General features: G+C 33.8%; 1 protein-coding gene and 1 pseudogene across 4 annotated transcripts in view; one reads left to right on the top strand and one right to left on the bottom strand.

Annotated features, from left to right (window-relative positions):
- The window catches only part of LOC145263763 (protein arginine N-methyltransferase 6-like), a 66,014-nt gene that overhangs the window by 18,639 nt on the left and 28,190 nt on the right, over nt 1-19,185 (bottom strand). For all 4 annotated transcript variants that reach the window (XM_080120795.1, XM_080120796.1, XM_080120798.1 and 1 more), the window contains 7 exons: nt 15,351-15,416; nt 11,880-11,947; nt 7,021-7,062; nt 5,807-5,907; nt 4,748-4,795; nt 4,208-4,276; nt 324-394 (listed from right to left, as the gene is read on the bottom strand). In XM_080120795.1, the coding sequence (XP_079976921.1) occupies nt 324-394; nt 4,208-4,276; nt 4,748-4,795; nt 5,807-5,907; nt 7,021-7,062; nt 11,880-11,947; nt 15,351-15,416 (465 nt within the window). The remainder of the gene's footprint in view (nt 1-323; nt 395-4,207; nt 4,277-4,747; nt 4,796-5,806; nt 5,908-7,020; nt 7,063-11,879; nt 11,948-15,350; nt 15,417-19,185) is intronic.
- LOC145264073 (5S ribosomal RNA) lies at nt 15,502-15,620 on the top strand (annotated as a pseudogene).

The following is a 19,185-nucleotide window of genomic DNA, read 5'->3' as shown; positions in this document are numbered from 1 at the left end:
TGAATGTTTGACGTGTGCATTAATAAACCTTTTATGAAGACTAAACAGTGGTGCCTAAGTGATCAATTCAAGAGTCTGGGTTCCTGACAATGACCAAGGGGTGTATAAGGGTTTATAACACTATGGATAATCAAAACTGTTACAACCTGGTTTTAGTATAACGGATGATCAAATAGTCACCCTCATAAAGGAATTTGGATTATCTCCCCTTTAGCAACTCTCCTAGATAAAGAAAAAAAAAAAAGATGCACTATTATATGATTATACTGTAAACTGGTTTACTAAAATTACTTTGTTTAAAGTTCTTTTGTACTTGGGCTTACCTTTCTTCATATTCTTCGTCAACAAACGGAGCAATGTGCAAAGTTGCGGTGGACGGGAAGAGGTGACCATTCTAATGGGAGTAAAACAACAGTTTAATAATAACATGTAGAAACATAAATGAAAACACTGTTACAGGTAAACTTTACAAATTGACATTTTTCATTGCTGGATAGCAAGGAAGGCTTGTTTTTGTCTTATCAGCAACACGAAACCAAAATATTTAATGATTTCCTAATCTATAAATAAAAAGCCTTGACCTAATATAAGGTATTTATTTGCTTCCCCACCAAAGCAAATTAGGCACAAGGCCGTTTTTAATGTGGGGCAAAAACCAGCTCCCCTAAAAGTAGGCAAAAAGGGGGCACTCTGGTTACCAAAAATAATAATTGTCCCAGTATAGAGGGTTTCCCCTCCATTGACTGGTACAAATTACCTTAAGTGCAGCATCTGCAGAACAGATACTACACTTTGATCCTGGCCCGAAGGCCAAGGAAAATAGAAAAAAGGCAAGCCTTTTTTCTACCGCCACCCTTGTGACCACCCTTTTTTTCTTCATTGTCCTTTCTTCCTTTCAATCAATCAAATTAAAGAGAGAAATAAAATAAATCAGAGGCAATTAAATAACAGAGTTGAAATTGATAAAAAAATTTTTTTTTTTTTTTAAATAGTAACAAATTCTACATTTTATCAGTTCCCACTGTTATTTTGAAAGGGAACTTGTGTGGCAGGTAAGGATAAGAAATACTGCCACTACTACTAATATGCACCCCCACCCCCTTTCTTTCTTTGCCACTCTGCTCTTCTTTCTTTCTTTTGACCAATCAAATTAAAAGACAGAAATTAAAGACAGTAATCCAGAATCAAAACTCACAAAGCTGGGTTGGCAGGCCATGTCAGGAAGGTAAAAAAAAAAAAAAAAAAAAAAAAAAAATGAATAGCAGTAGTAATAGTACCTATTTACTATGCCTCTCCACGGGACAGAGTTAGACACCAAGGTCGTTTTTTAACGTGGAGAAAAGGTACAAAAATAAAAATTGTCTCAGTCGTGAAGGATTTCTCCTCCACTGAAAGAGAACAAGAAATGGAAGTGCAGCATCTGAAGAACAGATACTACACTTTGATCTTGACCAAAAGTAGTAACAGCAACAATAATGGTAAAACGGTTGGTTGGTTGGTTTTGTTGTACGGCATATCAACCCTTTTCAGGTTATTTAACGCCGAATCCAAAGATTTCAAACAAATTTTTTTTAATAGAATATATTTGTTGTTTTCAAGTCGGTTTCTATTTAACCCATAGTTGGGACCCTAACAGGTACTACCACTCCGGGTCAGAGTGGATCTGGGAGCAATGGCAATTAAAGGGCGGCTCCACACTCCCCAAAGCCCGCAAACTGGGGCCTCACCACTGGATATAGTTTAAGGTCATATCCAGGACCTGGTAAGGAGGAGATAAATATGGACTTACTGTTAAATATAACTGGGATGTGAAAATAACTGATAATTTAAAAGAGAAATAAAGTGGACTGTAAAAATGAAACCATGAATACAATTCCCAACGAATGACAGGAGAGCGCAATATTTTTCACCGTTCCTCACTTCAAGTTAGAATGACTTGATAAACCTATGCTTTTCTCTTCTGATCAAATATCACTGCAAGATCAACCCCTAATCAAATGTCGCTGAAATATCAACCCCTTTATAAACATCACTGCAATATCAACCTTTAAACATTTCAGATTGACCAAATGAAAACATTTAAGTACTGGAAATAGTCAGATGTGAAGAAACCAACATAAATTGACACAAAAAAAACACAATCCACGTAATAGTTTAAATTTATAATCATATTTAATAGAAATAAACTTCACTCACTGCCTACATTTTTTACCAAGTTTCAGTAATGAATTTCTGTGCTTCTTTGTTCTTAGAGCAAAATTTGAAATATTGAATTATCAGTAAAACTACTTAATTGTCACGTCTCAGCAATGAACATATCAAAGAAAGAACAAAAAGCAATTATAATAATCATAGGTAATTATCATAAATAAACAGGAGAGTTTCAATCATAACAAGGGAGGTAATTATTTTCTGCAAACTGGAGATCTTAGGTCAATTTAGCAAAACTCAATTTTAGCTGCCTTTGAAAACTTTAATTATAATTAATTTTGTACCTTATTTTTTATAATATTACTGCAATATGCCAAGTAGATACAATTAATTTTACTGGAAATTCAATATTTTTATTTTCAAATTTCGCTCTAATAACGAAGTAACACCCAAAATATCTAACAATCTTTGTTTTATTCCTCGGTATTAAGGGTAAAATCTGTAATCTTGAAAGTTCAATGAATAGCTATGAACAACGAGGATTAAACAATCTTGAGGCACAATGTTCGTGCGTTTCTGTATAGAAGTCAAATTTGCTCAACAACAATTAACAGCTAAACTCAATATATTAATTTTTACTTTAAAACAAGTGAATATTTTGGTTGGAAACATTTTACAAGGAAATTGCTGGCTTTTTTTTTTTGCTTTAACTTATGAAAGTCGCTTGAGACAAGGCATGAAGCCATAAGGAGCTAAAACCAATGACAGATTAGCGCAAAGATGAGATGCATATTGACTTTTGTCTTAAAAAAACCAAGCTTATCGGTCGGAAATCAGTAAGAAAAGAGTTCCACAAGCCCATAGTTCTGGGAAAGAAGCAATTGGAAGTTGTATAATGTGGTACTTGATGTCACTAGTCTCAGTCTTTTCTACAAATTATGGCATGTGTTCCTCAGAATTGTTTCCTTTGTTCCAGCTCGTTAGATATGTTGGTCTAGAGGTCGCTATCAATTCGCTGTTTTAATACCTTATTGTAATACCAGTAGCTTCTTTCCAAGGGTTGAAAGATTGTGGAACTCTTTCTGCTCGATGTTTTCCTTCTACCTACAGCCTTGGTCTTTTCAAGACTAAAGTCAATAGGCATCTCCTGTCTTTTTTGCAATAATCAGCTCTCATTCTTGTTAGCTCCTTACATCAAGTGGCTTCATCCCTTGTCTTGAGCAATTTTCATAAAGACCCCCCCCCCCAAAAAAAACAGCAAATTGAAGATCACTAGACTAACAAGTCAAACAAGTTTGAACAAAGGAAGCAGGGCATAAATTGGACAATTTTGACCACGTTATAATAGTACTTATAGAAGAGATTGAGACTAGCATATTAATTATTTTTATTTCGGACTATTATTCTCATCTTTATTAGTTGTTGTTTTTCATCTTTTATTGGTTTGTTTATTCACAACGTTTCGGCCAACTATTCCTCTGGCCTTCGTCAGGTGGTAACCGCAACGGATAGGAACTTCGAATCTCCTAACTGCATTCTCAGCCATCACTGCCATCCATAGTTGTTGTCGTCTCACCACATTTTTGGCCAAGACGGTGAGACGACAACAACTATGGATGGCAGTGATGGCTGAGAATGCAGTTAGGAGATTTGAAGTTCCTATCCGTCGCGGTTACCACCTGACGAAGGCCAAAGGAATAGTTGGCCGAAACGTTGTGAATAAACAAACTAATAAAAGATGAAAAAACAACAACTAATAAAGATGAGAATAATAAAAATAAAATTAATATATATAATGCTCATCTCAAAAATGAATTCCAATTAAGGAATAATATATATTGAGACCAGCACTATCATATCTGTAAGATAAGGTGCAGAAAAGGTGGGAGCCAACCAAATTACGGATAAGTTTCTGAAGTTTATCAAAAACGCTGAAAATGGGATCGATCCAAATATGATATTTTTTTTTTTTAAAAACTGGCACGTACGCACATCTTATCATGGGGGGGGGGGAGTAACAGATTACTTGCTGGTAAAATAATAAAACTTTACTTACTGGTTTCAACCAGGAGTCTCTCGCGTGGATCACCGATTTGAGCATGGATTCATACAGTAGACAATAGCCCTGGAAGTTAAAAAGAAATATAAATAAAATTTAAAAAAAAAAAAAAAAAAAATTCTGAAAGCCTAAACTTTTATGAAATTTTAGCAATAGATATTAGATATCAATTAATTCCAAATTTCAGTTTCTTTAGAATATTTTAAAGGGGTTTTAAGGGACATAATACGGGAACATACTTCTATTTGAAAATTCAAATATTTCAGATTTGCATTAAATTGGGTCTTTAGTCTTTTAATAATCACCAATTAAGCAAGATTCCCTGATTTTCAATTTTTTAAAACTCCATAAAACTTTGACTTTAGAAATTTTCTAAAATGAAAATCATCTAATGAACTTTGAATTTTAATATTAGTAAGAAAGCATAAAAGTGGTGCAAAATTCTTGTACGAGAATTAATTTTACATATTCAAAGATGGATATTGTTCTAGAACAGACATATATATACACACACAATAAAAGAAAAAAAATTCTTACCATCCATTCACTGACAATTATATCTACTTTCTCAGGTAAAACAATCTCCTACAAAAAACATACAAATTAAATAAAAATTAAATAAGTAAAAAAAAAAAAAAAAGAAAATTATTTTTTACTATGCTTATCCAAATCTTTTTCTCAAATCAGAAAATAAAAACTAAGATTTTCAAAAATTGCATAACTTGAAATAACAAGGCAATCAATGAGAAAACCCCAGATTGTGTGTTGCAAGCAACCTAACACATCACATCCCAGGTGATTCTATGTTAAAATCCAACAGAGATAGAATTTTTTTGAACACTGTACAAGTATATAAAATATCCAGGAAATTTGGAGAACCGTATAAGAAGAGGACAGAAGAAAGCATAGCAGCATACATTATTTGAACAAGAGTCATCTAACTATCAATGCTTGCTTTTACGCTCACATTTTAAGCGATTTAATTTAACTTTTTGTAAAGATACACAAGGCAGAAAGATGCATAGATGCATGCTATCGATGGTAGACCTGCAATGTGATATCTAGGGCTATGACAACAGAATATTCTTATTGTTTTTACTCTCGAGTATATATCCGACAGTTAATCAACCGAGAAACCACATCACTCAAGAATCAAAACAATGAAAAGAATGTGCGATTGTCCTAGCCCTAAGGATAATATACTTAGCTAAAGGAAGACCACTTAAGAAGTCAGATGAAGAAGATGGGCTTTTTGGAAAAATATCTTTTTGGATACAAGGTTCCTGTTTCCTGCTGTGATTGTGATACATTAGAGAAAAAATTACAATTATCCCAGCCGCTTGTAAATATTAACTATAAGTGAGAATAGTAGTCCAAAGAATGCAAAATATTAAATTTCATCTTATAAAAAAAAAAAAAAAAAAAAAAAAAAAACTGAAATGGAAACTGCTGTTGTGCAATTTGAATAGAAAAAAAAAAAAAAAAAAAGGTCTGAAAATAACATTTTTACATATTGGGAATTCGGGTTGGTGGAGTTACGTCCCTTGAAGCAGAGTAACTAGAATGCCTTTCAGTTTTCTCCCTTGGTTTACTTACCTCTACTTTGCCTTTTATCACAGCTATCTTTGCATCCATTCCGTTTTCATTAATTACTAGTCGCGTTTGTATTACCATATCGCTAGCCTCAACTGCATAAACTGAAATTTCCAAAAAGTTTGTTAGAAAAGAAATTAGAGGACATTTTATTTAACAAAAATAAATTAATAAATTAAAAAAAAAAAAAAAATAAATAAAATAACAGACGAAGGATGCCAACTTTTGCATCCCTGTGTTTGTTTTACAAGTACTTTCATGGAATGTACTCTGGTGAACTTGGTACACTTGTACCTGATCAACCTAAAAACCTGCAACCAACTTGACAAACAGCAACATCCAACACTTCATGGTAGGGGGTCTCTATATGCTGGAAGATTTTCTTCTCTAGTAATTTCTTTCGTTTGCCTTCACAAATCCCTCCTTGATCCATACTTCTTTAATAGTAACATCATAATGTAATGTGAACTAATATCTTGCTGTCCAACTCCCCACTAGCTTGGACCTCTATAAATCTGGCTCATGTCACAGTAGTTCTTATTCTTTAGTAAAAATATGCCTTGGTTTGGGCAAGCAAAAGTATAAAAAACACAGACACAGCAAACAAAAACTTTGGCATTCATAAAATACTGCAAACATGTTAAAACAATGGAGTCCACATTTATTAAAAGAAAAGTCAAATGAAAAACAAAAAATTCAGCACTTTTAAATTCTTATATCATATTTATTTACAACATGGCAAGAAAGAAAACAAACAAACAAACAATATACTAAGGATGGAGTTTGACTGAAATATATTTAAATTATAAATTTGAAACAAGTAAAATATTTGTTTATTTTCATAATATTGCATTGTAATTTGGCCTTCAAGTGCACTTGATGCATATCTTAAAACTGTACAGAGCGTCAGAAAAGCATTGGTACCGTCGGTTTCAAGCCTAACATAAGGGGGACCAGTTAATGGTAAATAATGTTAGGCTCTCATCAGCCATATTGTTTTAGGCTTGAAACCGACGGTACCAATGTTTTTCTGACCTCCTTCTGTACAGTTTTTAATAAATAAATATTAAACTCTTATATTGAAACTTTTTTCTTTGTAATCGAGCACTTTGTTGGAATTCTTTCCCATAAAACAGTAAACACACACACATATATATATATATGAGAGAGAGAGATCAATCTTTTAAATTAAAAACAAAAAAAAAAATAATAATTACCTTTTTTGGCACCGGCATGTACACAAAACACACTAAGAATCCCTGAAAATCACAGAAAGAGAAGAAAGAATTAGAAAATTTAAATAAAAAAAATGAACACAAAAACGTTAGGTTTATATTATTAAGATTATTTGAACTACTTTTCTCTTAACCTTTTTCTTTGGTCAAATTTGTGAATCTTTTTTTTGTCAAACTCAGATTTTTACAGAATTTTGAATGAACACCTTTATTTAATCCATGGGAGTAGATCGCTCTCTTTCCGTTAGACAGGTAGAATCTTAAATAATTTGTAACGGCATTCTTAGTAGCGCTCAAACCGAACGTAAGACTAATTCATGTTCAGTGAATAACATCCAAGATGAGAACAGTATTATAAAAATAGAGAGTAGAGAAAAGCAACTTTCTATTAGAAGTTAATGTGTTCAGGAAATGAAGTCATGGTAGGAAGTTGAATGAAGACATTTTTTTTAAGCTCATGGCAGGGCCATAATACAGAAATACCCCACCCCCCCGAGTTACCAGTAGATACCCCCCCCACTCTTTCCTCTGTCCATGAACTAATACAATGTGATAGCAGGAATTGTCCAGAAAGGGAAACCCCCTACCCATCTCTCCCAGAAGTAAAAGGAAAAGAAAACGGTTAATTAAAAGAAGCAAAATGAAACGGTCTTAGAAACAAAAGCCATGCACAGACAAAAAATTCTCAAGGAATAATTCTAGGTATAGCCATTACAAAAACTGACACCCAAATGCACTGTGTTTTGTTAACTGAGCAGTAATATGAATCTGCGGCATATCAACCAGCATGCCGTATGCCCAAGTCAACTCATGGGGTGACCGAACAAAAACAATGATGATTCCAGATTGTCCTGTGTTGTGAAGGAACTAAATAGACATTGTGAAACAAGATTTATTTCAGTCTTGCACCTGACGGAGGATTACGAAATCACCTAAATGCAAGTTGATTGGTTAGAACTACAAGACCAAAAGTGATTTTGTTTCAATTGGATATATGTGTTACACTGAATCTTCTAAAATGCCACTCTGGTATTTTGTCTGTTGGGGACAAGACCATACCTTTGTTAGAGAGTGATGGTATCATGATAACACCACTTTCTGGTTAGTCATAACTGGTTTAGGAGTAGACTTTCTGTAGGCCAGCCTACCTTCCCTACTGGTCTCTTGAAAAGCTCATCTTTTAAGTTAGCCTGTTTGGAATCCAGGGGATTGAATGCTGGTAGTGGGATTTCTTTCAGGTTTTGTCTTGAAGCGATTCTGCATTCATCTCCTTTTTATTTATTTAGTTTATCATGCCTTCTACAGATCCCCACATCAAGCACCTTACTATTCCTTATCGTAACACCAGAGGTCACAGGTCAAACTTTCCTGATGTTCAGTCCTTCCTTTTGCACAAATCCTCACATTTTTGCTCTTTGTGAGACAAATTTAGATTCTTCCATTGATAGCAAAGATCTACATGTGGAAGGTTATTTGCCTTTTGTCCATTTAGACTCTTCCACGCATTAACATGGGTGTCGATAGCTGCCTGTCGAGTTTGTCGAGGGTGTTTGCAAGGATCTACCCATTGCACATATACGGCACAATCACATTGCCACACCGGTTTTCGCCAGATGGCCGAAGTTAAGCAACGTTGAGTCTAGCCAGTACCAGATGGGTGACCATTTGGGAAGGCTAGGCGCTGTATGTACCTTCTGGGAAGGTTGGGCGTGGGGCGAGCACTCTCGCCACATAAAAAGATCTAGGGATCTCTACTGTGTGGGGGTGGGATTTAGCTGCCTGTCGGGTTTGTCAAGGGTGTTGATGTCGTGGGGACACAAGTGCTTGCAGTTCGTCAGAGCGTTCACCGTTAAAATACTTGTAGAACAGGCAGAGGGATGCAACATTTCATCGATAGGACAAACGCTGAAGCTTAGATGACAGTTCAGGACCTATCAGATTGGCGACTCTCTGTCTTAACTCCCGTCTCATGCCGTCCCAAATTGTAACCTTCCCTACATAATGACCTTCAACGACCATCTTTACTTGTTCTTTTTCTCACTTCTGTTTCTCAATCATGTTCCGTTTCCTCTTCTCCTCCATCAGGAGTTGTTGATGTTGAGATTGACTTTTTTCTGTTAAGTTTTCAATTGATCATACCTTTCATAGAAGATGCTTAACTACAAGAGGGCTGATTCGGATGGCCTTTACAACTTCCTAGGTGACATTCTACGGGGTCTTATTTTTGATATGTCTCTGAATGTTGCTGGAGGTTACTGACTGGCTTTTGGTTGGAATTGAGACCTTTATTCCCCATCAGTTTCAAACGAAACCTAATTTTCCTCCCTGGTTTTCATCTGTTTGTGCTTCTGCCATTGCCTATCATAATCTTTAATGAGGGCTGATTGGGATGGACTTTTCAACTTCTAGGTGACGTTCATATTTTTGATATGTCTCCGAATGCTGCTACTAAGGAGATTACTGACTGGCTTTTAGTTGGAACTGATAACCAAACCTAATTCTTCTTCCTGATTTTATATCTTTATGCATCTGCCATTGACCATCATAATCATTACTTCAATCAGCATCATTGGGATGGTTATGAGGTTTCTAGACAATCCTACAGAAAAGCTAGCAATGTTTGCAAAAGAGCAATTTCTGAGGTCAAGTCTAGCTACTCTCGAAGGATTTGTGACCATCTCATCTCAAAAGGTCGACTCTTGTGATTTTTTGCAGACTATTCTTTCTGATCTTGATTTGATTCTCAAATGTTGTACAATTGAACTAAATCCTATCAAAATTATTCAATCTCTGCCTCTGTTCTGTTTCCCTTGTTGGAAGGAGTCCTCTGTTGGCCCCTATCTTTAAAAATGCTGGTGATTGATCTGATCCAACTGAATATCATCCTCTTAGTATTCCCTGTTATTAGCAAAGTTTTTTTGAGAGGTTAGTCAACAGCAGGCTTGGTCATTTTCAGGCCTCTTTTGTGATGTTTGGTATGGCTTTTGCGGTGTTAGTTAATAGACCAGCTGTTGAACAGTTTTAACTGAACAGATCCGTTGGTTTATGGATAATTCCGGCGAGGGTAGGGTCATTGCACTTGACATTTCAAAGATGTTTGACAGAGTGTGGCATCCTGGTCTTTTACATAAACTTTCAGATTATGGTAATAAAGTTCTTGACATTATTAGATCTTTTCTTTCTGATTGAAGCTTGTAAATAACTCTTGATGGAGTATCTTCATTCTCTTTTCCTATCAATACTGGTATTCCTCAGGGCTCTATTCAAGGTCCAACACTCTTTCTACACAATATAAATGACCTTCCAGAAAATATTATTCAGGAAGTTAATATTTATACTGATGATGCCATCCTCTATTCTGGCATTGCTTCTCGTCCATCTTTCTTGGATCAGTTAAAATATGTACTTGATCTAGAAGTTGTTTTGGGTTCAGTTATGGATTGGGGTAAGAAATGGCGGCACTTGTACAGTTTAGTCAAGACATAAAAAAAAAAAAAATGGAAATATCAAAAAAAGGTTATATTGTACGTATCCGTTTTGGACTGAAGATCTCCGAAAAAAAAAATTCATTTAATTTGATTGAGTAGTTTTTTTTTTTACAGTGGAAAAACACGTTCTTATGAGAGCGCGTTGAAGTCAGCCATTGTGAAATTTGCTGAACCTGAACAACATACCACGGGGAGATAACTCCATGTAAAGCGTCGATACTCCCTCCCCATCTTTAATTCTAGCTTTTCTTCCTAAAAATCGAACCTTTTGCTCGGTATCATAAATTGTTTTTTCACTGTAAAATAAAAAAAAAATTAAAAAAACAAAAAAAAAACAAAACAAAACAAAAAAAACTACTTGATGAAATTAAGTGAAATTTTTTTTGGAGAACTTCGTTTCATAACAAATACGTGAAATATAACCTTTTTTTTTGATATTTTCATTTTTTAATGTCTTGACTAACCTGTACAAGTACCGAAATGGCATGTATCTTTAATCCTGTTAAGACTCAACTATTATCCTTCAATTGCAGGTATGTCCTTTTTCTTCCTGAAACTCTTATGGATGGCTCTGCTCTCGATGAGAAATCGACTCTAAAACTTCTTGGTCTTTCTTTCTCATCAAATCTTTCTTGGGGTTCATATATTAAATCCATTGCTCTTTCTACTTCTCGTAATATCAGTTCTCTCTATCGCTCTAAACACTTTCTCATACCAGAAGTTAATCTTTATCTCTACAATTTTACTATCAGACCATGTATGCAATACTGTTGCCATATTTGAGCTGGTGAATCTCTGTCCCATTTGAAGGATAAATTGAAGAAACATGTCTGTAATTCGATTGGGCTCGAAGGAAAATATATGGGAATTGAAATTCTATGGTTTTTCTACTGATGTAAATTCATGAACTTTGCCAGTACCAGACACGTGACCATTTGGGAAAGCTTGCCACTGTATGTACTGCACAGAGTCGTAGAAATTTCCAGGTTAGTATCTGGGGGCACGTTTAACTCACTGGGGGAGATGCACACCTGGATCAAGACGGAAAACGATGGGAAACTACCGTTTTTACTTATCTCCAAGATTACCATGGTCGCTGACGTCGTTAAAACAGCAGAGCCGCTGATGAGATTAATGAAATCACTGTAGTATACTGCCAATAAGCTTAACAGCAGGAGTAGTTTAGTCATTTACATTTTTATATTAATGAAAAAAAAAAAAAAACATTTCCATGTTATTCAAACTTTTTATGAGGTTGTACAAGTCAAAGATTTCTTTTAACATTGAAACTGGACACAAAGGAAAAAAATGGTTTATAGTAACAATTTCACAAAATTAAATAAAACATCTTACCTGTACCAGCTCCAATATCTGCAACAATCTTATCTTTAAATAAATCCTGGTTTTTCAATATGGCGTCACTATACATTTGAAGGAAAAACAAAAAGAAAAATTATTTAAATATAGAACAAAATAAAAGATCAAATTTTTATATATTTGATTCGATAAATCCCAGAAATAAATTTGTTCAAATCATTTTTTCTAGTTTCTTTTTTAAATGATTTATATTAGAATTTTTATTTTGAAAGTTAGATTAAATAAAAAAAAATGATTCTTGTCCAAAAAGAACCAAAATAAAGAAAAATCTGTATTATGTACACATCAGTTACTAAACAAAATTATCATATTCCGAAAATCACATAAATTGATCACGTAGTTTCATTTATATAAAGAAAATAATTTTTAAATGATTAATGAGAATTCATAGGTGCCATAAGATAACTCAAGCTTAAATTATTGAGTTATCTCCACTTTTTTTTTTTTTTAGATGGCTTTTAAAATGGTGGATAAAATGAACGCTCTTCTGTTACTCATAAAATTAGATTTTAAAAATAAAACTACTTTATCAATTTACATGAATTTAATTTGAAATATGATATTTTCATTTCATCACAAGTACATTCATTAGAGATTTTCCTTTGTTTTTTAATATAGGGGGAATTCTCGACAAGAACCAGAAAGGTAATTTTCTTTTAGAAGAAAAACTGACGTGTTCAGAAAATGGCATCATGAAAGAGTGGTTTGATGGAATTGACATAATTTTTGAATTTCCAAAAATGCACTTCTGCATTGCAAGCACTAATTTTAGCTGTAATGGCCCTATTCAGTTCAGGAATAGTCTAGAACTCCTTTGACAATTTATTAAAAAGAAAAATTTTGCTCCAAATTTACAATTATATATAAACTAGCAAGGCTATTTAGCATTTTCGTGGCAAAAATGTAACATAACTTATATCCCTTTCTTTGTCCCTCTTCCCTCTTTTCCCAGAGTCAGCATAAGGGAAATAACTGGAAAAAAAAATCAGAGTTACTTCCCTTGAGTTAATCACAGGAAAACAGACTACATGATAACATTAAAAAGAACTGTGTATGTTTTATCTAGATAAAAAAACCTCTATCCAGTTAAAAGAAGCAAACAGTAGTATAAGTTAAGATAAAAAGTAAAGTTACATAAAAACTTTCTTACTTCAAGTCAATAACGGTCACAGAAAGAGGAATAAGAGAGAAAACTCTTTTGGTCATGGCATTTCTAAGCTAAATGTTTCTCGTCAGAAGAAAAAAAAGTCAGCATTACACAAATGTAAAGGTAAAAAAAAGGTAGGCACGGCCAAAAATTGGAAAAATAAACAAGTAGTTGTTGTTTTTAAAACAAATTAAAATCTATTAAAATCCATTATTCTTGAACAACTTTTTTTTTTTCCAGAAAGATAAAAGGCTGAATTTTATCATATGAAAAGCAGAATGATATAAAACTTTTTCTATTTTTAATAGAATTTAAAATTTTCCAAAACTGCCATTTTTGTCTCAATTACTAAAACATGAAAATATTTTTTAAAAAAGGTTTTTGAACAAAATTTTTTTTTCTTCTCTAAATAAAATTTGGGATGATTTGCTATAAGAATAAGCAAAAATATAATATAACTACCTGAATTTCAACTTTTTATATCACCATAGATGTAGCGTAGCGAAATTTAAAAAAAAAAAAAAAAAAAAAAATTAATGATGGTTTAAAATTAAGTATGTAAGCCTGGAGGGCGGGGGTGGGGGACTAAAACTATTTAGCCATGTATTTTTAATGTCTGATTTTACAATTAAATAAAGGGTTTCATTTTTTTTTCATAAGCAAGATTATATATTTGTTGCCTACATAACCCCTGAAGTTAAGCAACATTGAGGCGGGTCAGTACCAGATGAGTGACCATTTTGGGAATGCTAGGGGTCGCATGTGTTAAACAACTCCTGCATCTAGTATCACAGTTGAGACACCATAGGTGAATAAACAAGAAATTGCCAAAAGAAATTATCGTACTTTTAGCAAAGTGCGCAGTTATTTATCGATTTCTTTCTTTTTTGGTATCGATTCTCCAAAGCATTTCCTATTTAATGGTATATTAGCAATATTGAGCTCACTAAATGAAAATTATTTATTTTTCAAAGATTTAAAAGTAGTGTTTTTCACAAAAATAATGTAAATATTTTTTTTTGCTAATTTGAGCGATAATAATCATTATTAATATATATTCAATGAATTTCACACTTCAAAACACAAAAGATGAAAAATAAATTCAAAATTTGGATTTTCAATCTTAAAATCTGATATGTGCGCAATTGTTGTTTTTTTGTTTGTTTATTTTATCTACAATCCTCACCCTCCCCACAATATATTTTGCTCAATTTTGGCTAATTATTTTAAGCAAATAAAGAGGGGGGAGGTGTAAGCAATATATATATATCTTGATTATGAGAAAAAAAAAAAAAAAAAAAAAAAAAAAAAAGGGGGAAAAAAGTACACCATTATAAAGTTCATTCTAATTGGTGAAAATTTTGTTTTGATTGGATAATTACTTGATTTTTGGTATATTTTTAAAGAGAGACTGTCAAAAGATACTTCCTTCTTTCGTTTTGGCCGTGTCTATAAAAAGGCAACATTGACTTCCTAGGTAACTTCTCTTTATCGTCTTAACATGAGAGAGAGTGATATTTCTATGTATAAAATCCACTTCTATTATATAAAGATCATACACACACATATTATGCATCTAGAATTTCGCCGATAAAAAATATCAGTTTTGTGGGTGTTTGTTGTGCACTTTTCAAGTTTTAGCTGAACATACAGACATTTAGTCTTTATATTATATAGGAGGAGGTTTATACATAGAAATCTCCCATTATTTATCCTATTTGAAAAAAAAATTAAAAGATGCAGCACAGATTATTCAAACTCTTTGTCAGATTAACCATTTCGCAGCACTATCCGATTGAATTCCTTTTACATAATTCATTAACCGACTAATTATACACCTACCATCTCTAAACCACCAGGGATAGCTAGAAACTTACAAAAGTAATTAAAATTTTTCTTCAATGGAAAACAGATCAGTGTTTATGTTTAGCATCACAGCTGACACTTTAATTTGCCTGTGGAGGCATGACGAGGGTTACATTTAAGCAAAATAATATATCAATTATAACAGGTAGACTACAACCAGCAGGTGCAACTTAAACAAAAATTGATGTTACGATACAGACAGCCAGCTGCTGGTTAACAAGTATACTAGTCTGATGGTAGAGGAATTATCACATTTTCATGTGATTAGAACAGGTGTTGTTTAAAAAAAAAAAAAAAAAAGAAAGAAAGAAAATCGGCGTTGCACCTACAATAACTTGTTTCCCACTGAAAAGGAAACCTGAAACAAAATGAATGAACTGAAATTTAATATCCACTTAGGATATGCAGAAAGACAAAAGAAAAAGCTTACTCACCGATATGTCATTGTGCGTACTGTGTCCATTAACATTTCTTCGTGGACTTCTATACTTGCATAACCACTGTAAAAATATAAGTTAAAAATAATTTTGTGTTTCAGAATCACGAGATGGCGATTTAAAATTAATTTTACATAGTTCTTTATCTGCTTACGGCAATATCATGTTGAAAAAACCGGTTCTCGTTCAATCCCCGAAGTTAAGCAACATAGATCCTGGTCAGTAGTTAGATGGGTGACTGCTTAGGAATACCAGTTGCTGTAAGTACGGCACAATCACGTTGACACACCGGATCTCGTCAGATCATCAAAGTAACGTTGAGCCTGGCCAGTACCAGATGGGTGACTATTTCGGAAGGCTAGGCGCTGTATGTACCTTCTGGAAAGGTTAGGCGTGGGGCCAGCACCCTCACCTCATAAAAAGAACTCAGTTGCTACAAAAGCATCTACAAAGTTGTAGATGGCCTAAGCCCCTCCAGGGGCTCAAGGGCGATGGATGGATGGATGGATAGATGGATGGATGGATGGATGGAGTACTTTGTTCATTATGCCACAGAGTTTTTGCAAAATAAAATTCAGTTGTAAGTGATACTTTTCAGGAGGTTGAAAGTTCAATCCTCAGTGCGGGCAATATGAATACAACTGTAAAGTACTGAAGACTTCTACCTAATCACGGCAGATGGAACGAGAGCATGTTACTCTTGTGGATCAAATTATCAAGTTAATATACATTTCGATATGTCATTGTGCATACTATCTGATACTATGAAGGTGACCCATGTGTCACTAAGTGCTGAGGGGGGGAACAATAGATAGGAAGAGTCATACAAATGTACAATGAAATAGGAAGTAGTAAACAATGAATCTGTAGGTATTTTTAGATCGAGCCTTTTAGATTTGACAATGACAATAGAAGCCTACAGAACAGATTACAAGGAAAAGGCAGCTTCCAGGTGACCGAGGTGGGGTGACTTCAGATACCGATGCAGAAAAGACAGTTAGTTGACACTGAGCTGCCGGTTGCGACGGATGGGAGTTGGTAGCGACAACAGTTGGACAGTTTTTAGAGCTGACCGCGAAACAGAGATAGAGACGAATTGCGATATAACATCGATAGAACGGGGAGAGCACACGCACACTCACAAGTCCAACCATCAAATATATGTGAAACATTGGTGTTGTGTTTTTCCTTTCTTTGTTCCACGACTTACTCTTGTGGATCAAATTATCAAGTTAATATACATTTCGATATGTCAGTGCGTGTACTGTGTCCATTAACATGTCTTCGTGGACTTCTACACTTGCAAAACCACTGTAAAAATGAGTTAAAAATAATTTTATGTTTCAGAATTACACGAGCATTTAAAATTTGTATGATTCAAACTATTGCTCTTGTATTATTTTGACATTTTGGCTGATGTAACCTCTTGCATCTTGTAGAACCAGAAATCTTTCTGCAAAACTCTGGAATCTGCACAGAATTTTAAATAAAAACCCTTATTAATCAACAGGGGTAGAATGCTCTTATTTCATCAGCCATGACTGGGTAGAAGCCTTAAGCAATTCATACAGACCTGTGGCATAACAGATAAGGTACTATGTAAAATTCAGATCTAAGTGATCAATGCAGACAATACTAACAATACAGGGCTTTACGTTGTGAGTGAACCAGTCGGATTTGCGAGTGATTTTTTCCCAGTGGTGACTAGAAATAATAAAATGCTCATCTTTTGGCGATTGTTTTTTTCACCAACAATCTTCCAAAGCTCATTACTGAGTGTTAAAATGTCTTTTCAATCTTTTTTTTTTTTTTTTTTTTTTAAATAAAATGAGCAAAGTCAAATTATTTAAAGAAAAGTTTCATTAGAACAATATATATTTTTTTAAAAACAAAAGTTACTTATAAAACATTTGAAAAAATTTGAATGTTTATACGCTCAAGTATCAGCATATAATTTGGTGTATATTTAGAATTGCAATTATTAAAAAAAAAAAAAATCTTTGATGTACATTCCCGTCATGGAACAAAGATGTCATATTCCAAAAATCACAAGTTTAGCTAGTAAACTAGAATATTTAGTCATCAAAAGGTCAACTAAAGATAAATTTTTCGTAGAGCCCTGGAATACAATTGCTTAAGACTTGTCATGACTGACAGAACAAGAGTATACTACTTCCATTGGATTAAATAACAGGATTTTTGTTAAGAATTCCATACCAGAGTTTAACAGAAAGATGCCAGAGTTTGACAATATACACCTGAAGAAGGTTGGGGTGAGTGTGAGTGAGTGTTTGTTTAATGGCATTTCAACCTCTAGGGGTCATTTAATGCCAAGAGAAGGTTTAGTGATATAGAAAATTTTTAATTTCTTGTAAAGATGTTTTAAATTTCTTAAAAAGTTTATCTTCAGAAGCAAGACGCTTTAAGTTTCCCGAAAAATTTGTAAAGAGTTTGTTTTTCTAAAGTAAAATGTTACTTGTTTAGTTTACAGGAGTTTGAAAAAAATTTTTATTTTATTTTTTTATTTTTTTTTATTTTAAGTATTTTGAAATTTGTTGAGGCTCCACTTCTTGGAATAATTTTCCAAATGATTGCTGTTCCAAAATATTTCTTCTGGATGTGTTTGTGTCTTCTACACAGTCAGTAAATATTTGATTGTTATTTGTTGGTTGCAGAGTGTGAAGTTTAGTGCTTCCTCCACTTTGATTAGGTTGGAATGAGTTACTTTTGTGTGTCCAATTCAGCTCAGCACAATCTACTTCCTTCTTCCTTGAAGGCTTTTTGTTTTTCATTTTTGATTCTAAGCTGATGCTCATACAGGTTGTTCTGTGAACCTATTCCATTCCACCTGTTTTCCAGATGTTTGTTAATGTTTCTTTTCAGGTCTGCCTGTGGTATTTTGATTTTTTTGATTTGATGGTTTGTGGCTTCTCTAGCCAGTTTGTCTGCCTTTTTGTTTCCTGGGATTCCAACATGGCTTGGTATCCAGACTATTACAATTATTTTACCTTTTTCGGTTATTTCATTATATTCCTGTATAATTTTTTTCCTCTTCAAGGGCCATGATACAGGATAGGGAGTCTGTGTATATGATAAACTTTTGTTTGTTGTTGTCTTTGATATATTCGAGTGCCATTTTGATGGCTTGTGGTTCAGCTGTGTATATTGAAGTATCATTGGCTAGTTGTACTTGCTATTGGCTTTGCTCATATGTATCTACTGCGCCTGTTCCATTTATGGTTTTCGACCCATTGATGTATATTCCTTTATATTCTGCATACTTTTCTCAGAGTTCTCCAAAGTTGCTTCTGTTTGTTAAATTGTTTGTAATGTTTTTCTTATATTTAATGAGTGTTAGGTTAATTTTTGGTTTGTTTAATGTCCATGGTGGCCTGTCATTTATTTTTTGTGTAACTATGTTATCTGGTTTTCCATTAATTTGAAATATTGTTTCTTTGATTTTGTATCAAAAAGAGGGTATGCTTTTTGGTTTCCCTGAATAAAAGTTTGTAAATTGAAGGTAGTTTTTGTATGTTGCAGTTTTGTTGCGTATTGTAACGCAAGTTTTTCCCATCTTAAATGTAGGGGCTCCATATGGGTTTCTACATGCAGGCTTTCCATTAATGAGGTTTGATAAGCTCCCAGGCTGAGTCTCAAACCTGGATTCTGTATGGGAATAGTTTTTTTTTTTTGTAGGATTTTGTGAGTGGAGCTGCACATGGCACAACCATAGTTCAGTTTGGATCTGATATGTGAATGGTATATTTTGAGCATTGGAGTCTGGTCTGCTCCCCAGTCTAGTCTGGATATTATTTTTAAGATGTTTATTGCT

This window comes from Euprymna scolopes, chromosome 39 (assembly GCF_053919585.1).
Source record: "Euprymna scolopes isolate OS-2025 chromosome 39, ASM5391958v1, whole genome shotgun sequence".
In the NCBI taxonomy this organism is placed as follows: domain Eukaryota; kingdom Metazoa; phylum Mollusca; class Cephalopoda; order Sepiida; family Sepiolidae; genus Euprymna; species Euprymna scolopes.
This window is presented reverse-complemented; position numbering and strand designations above follow the sequence as displayed.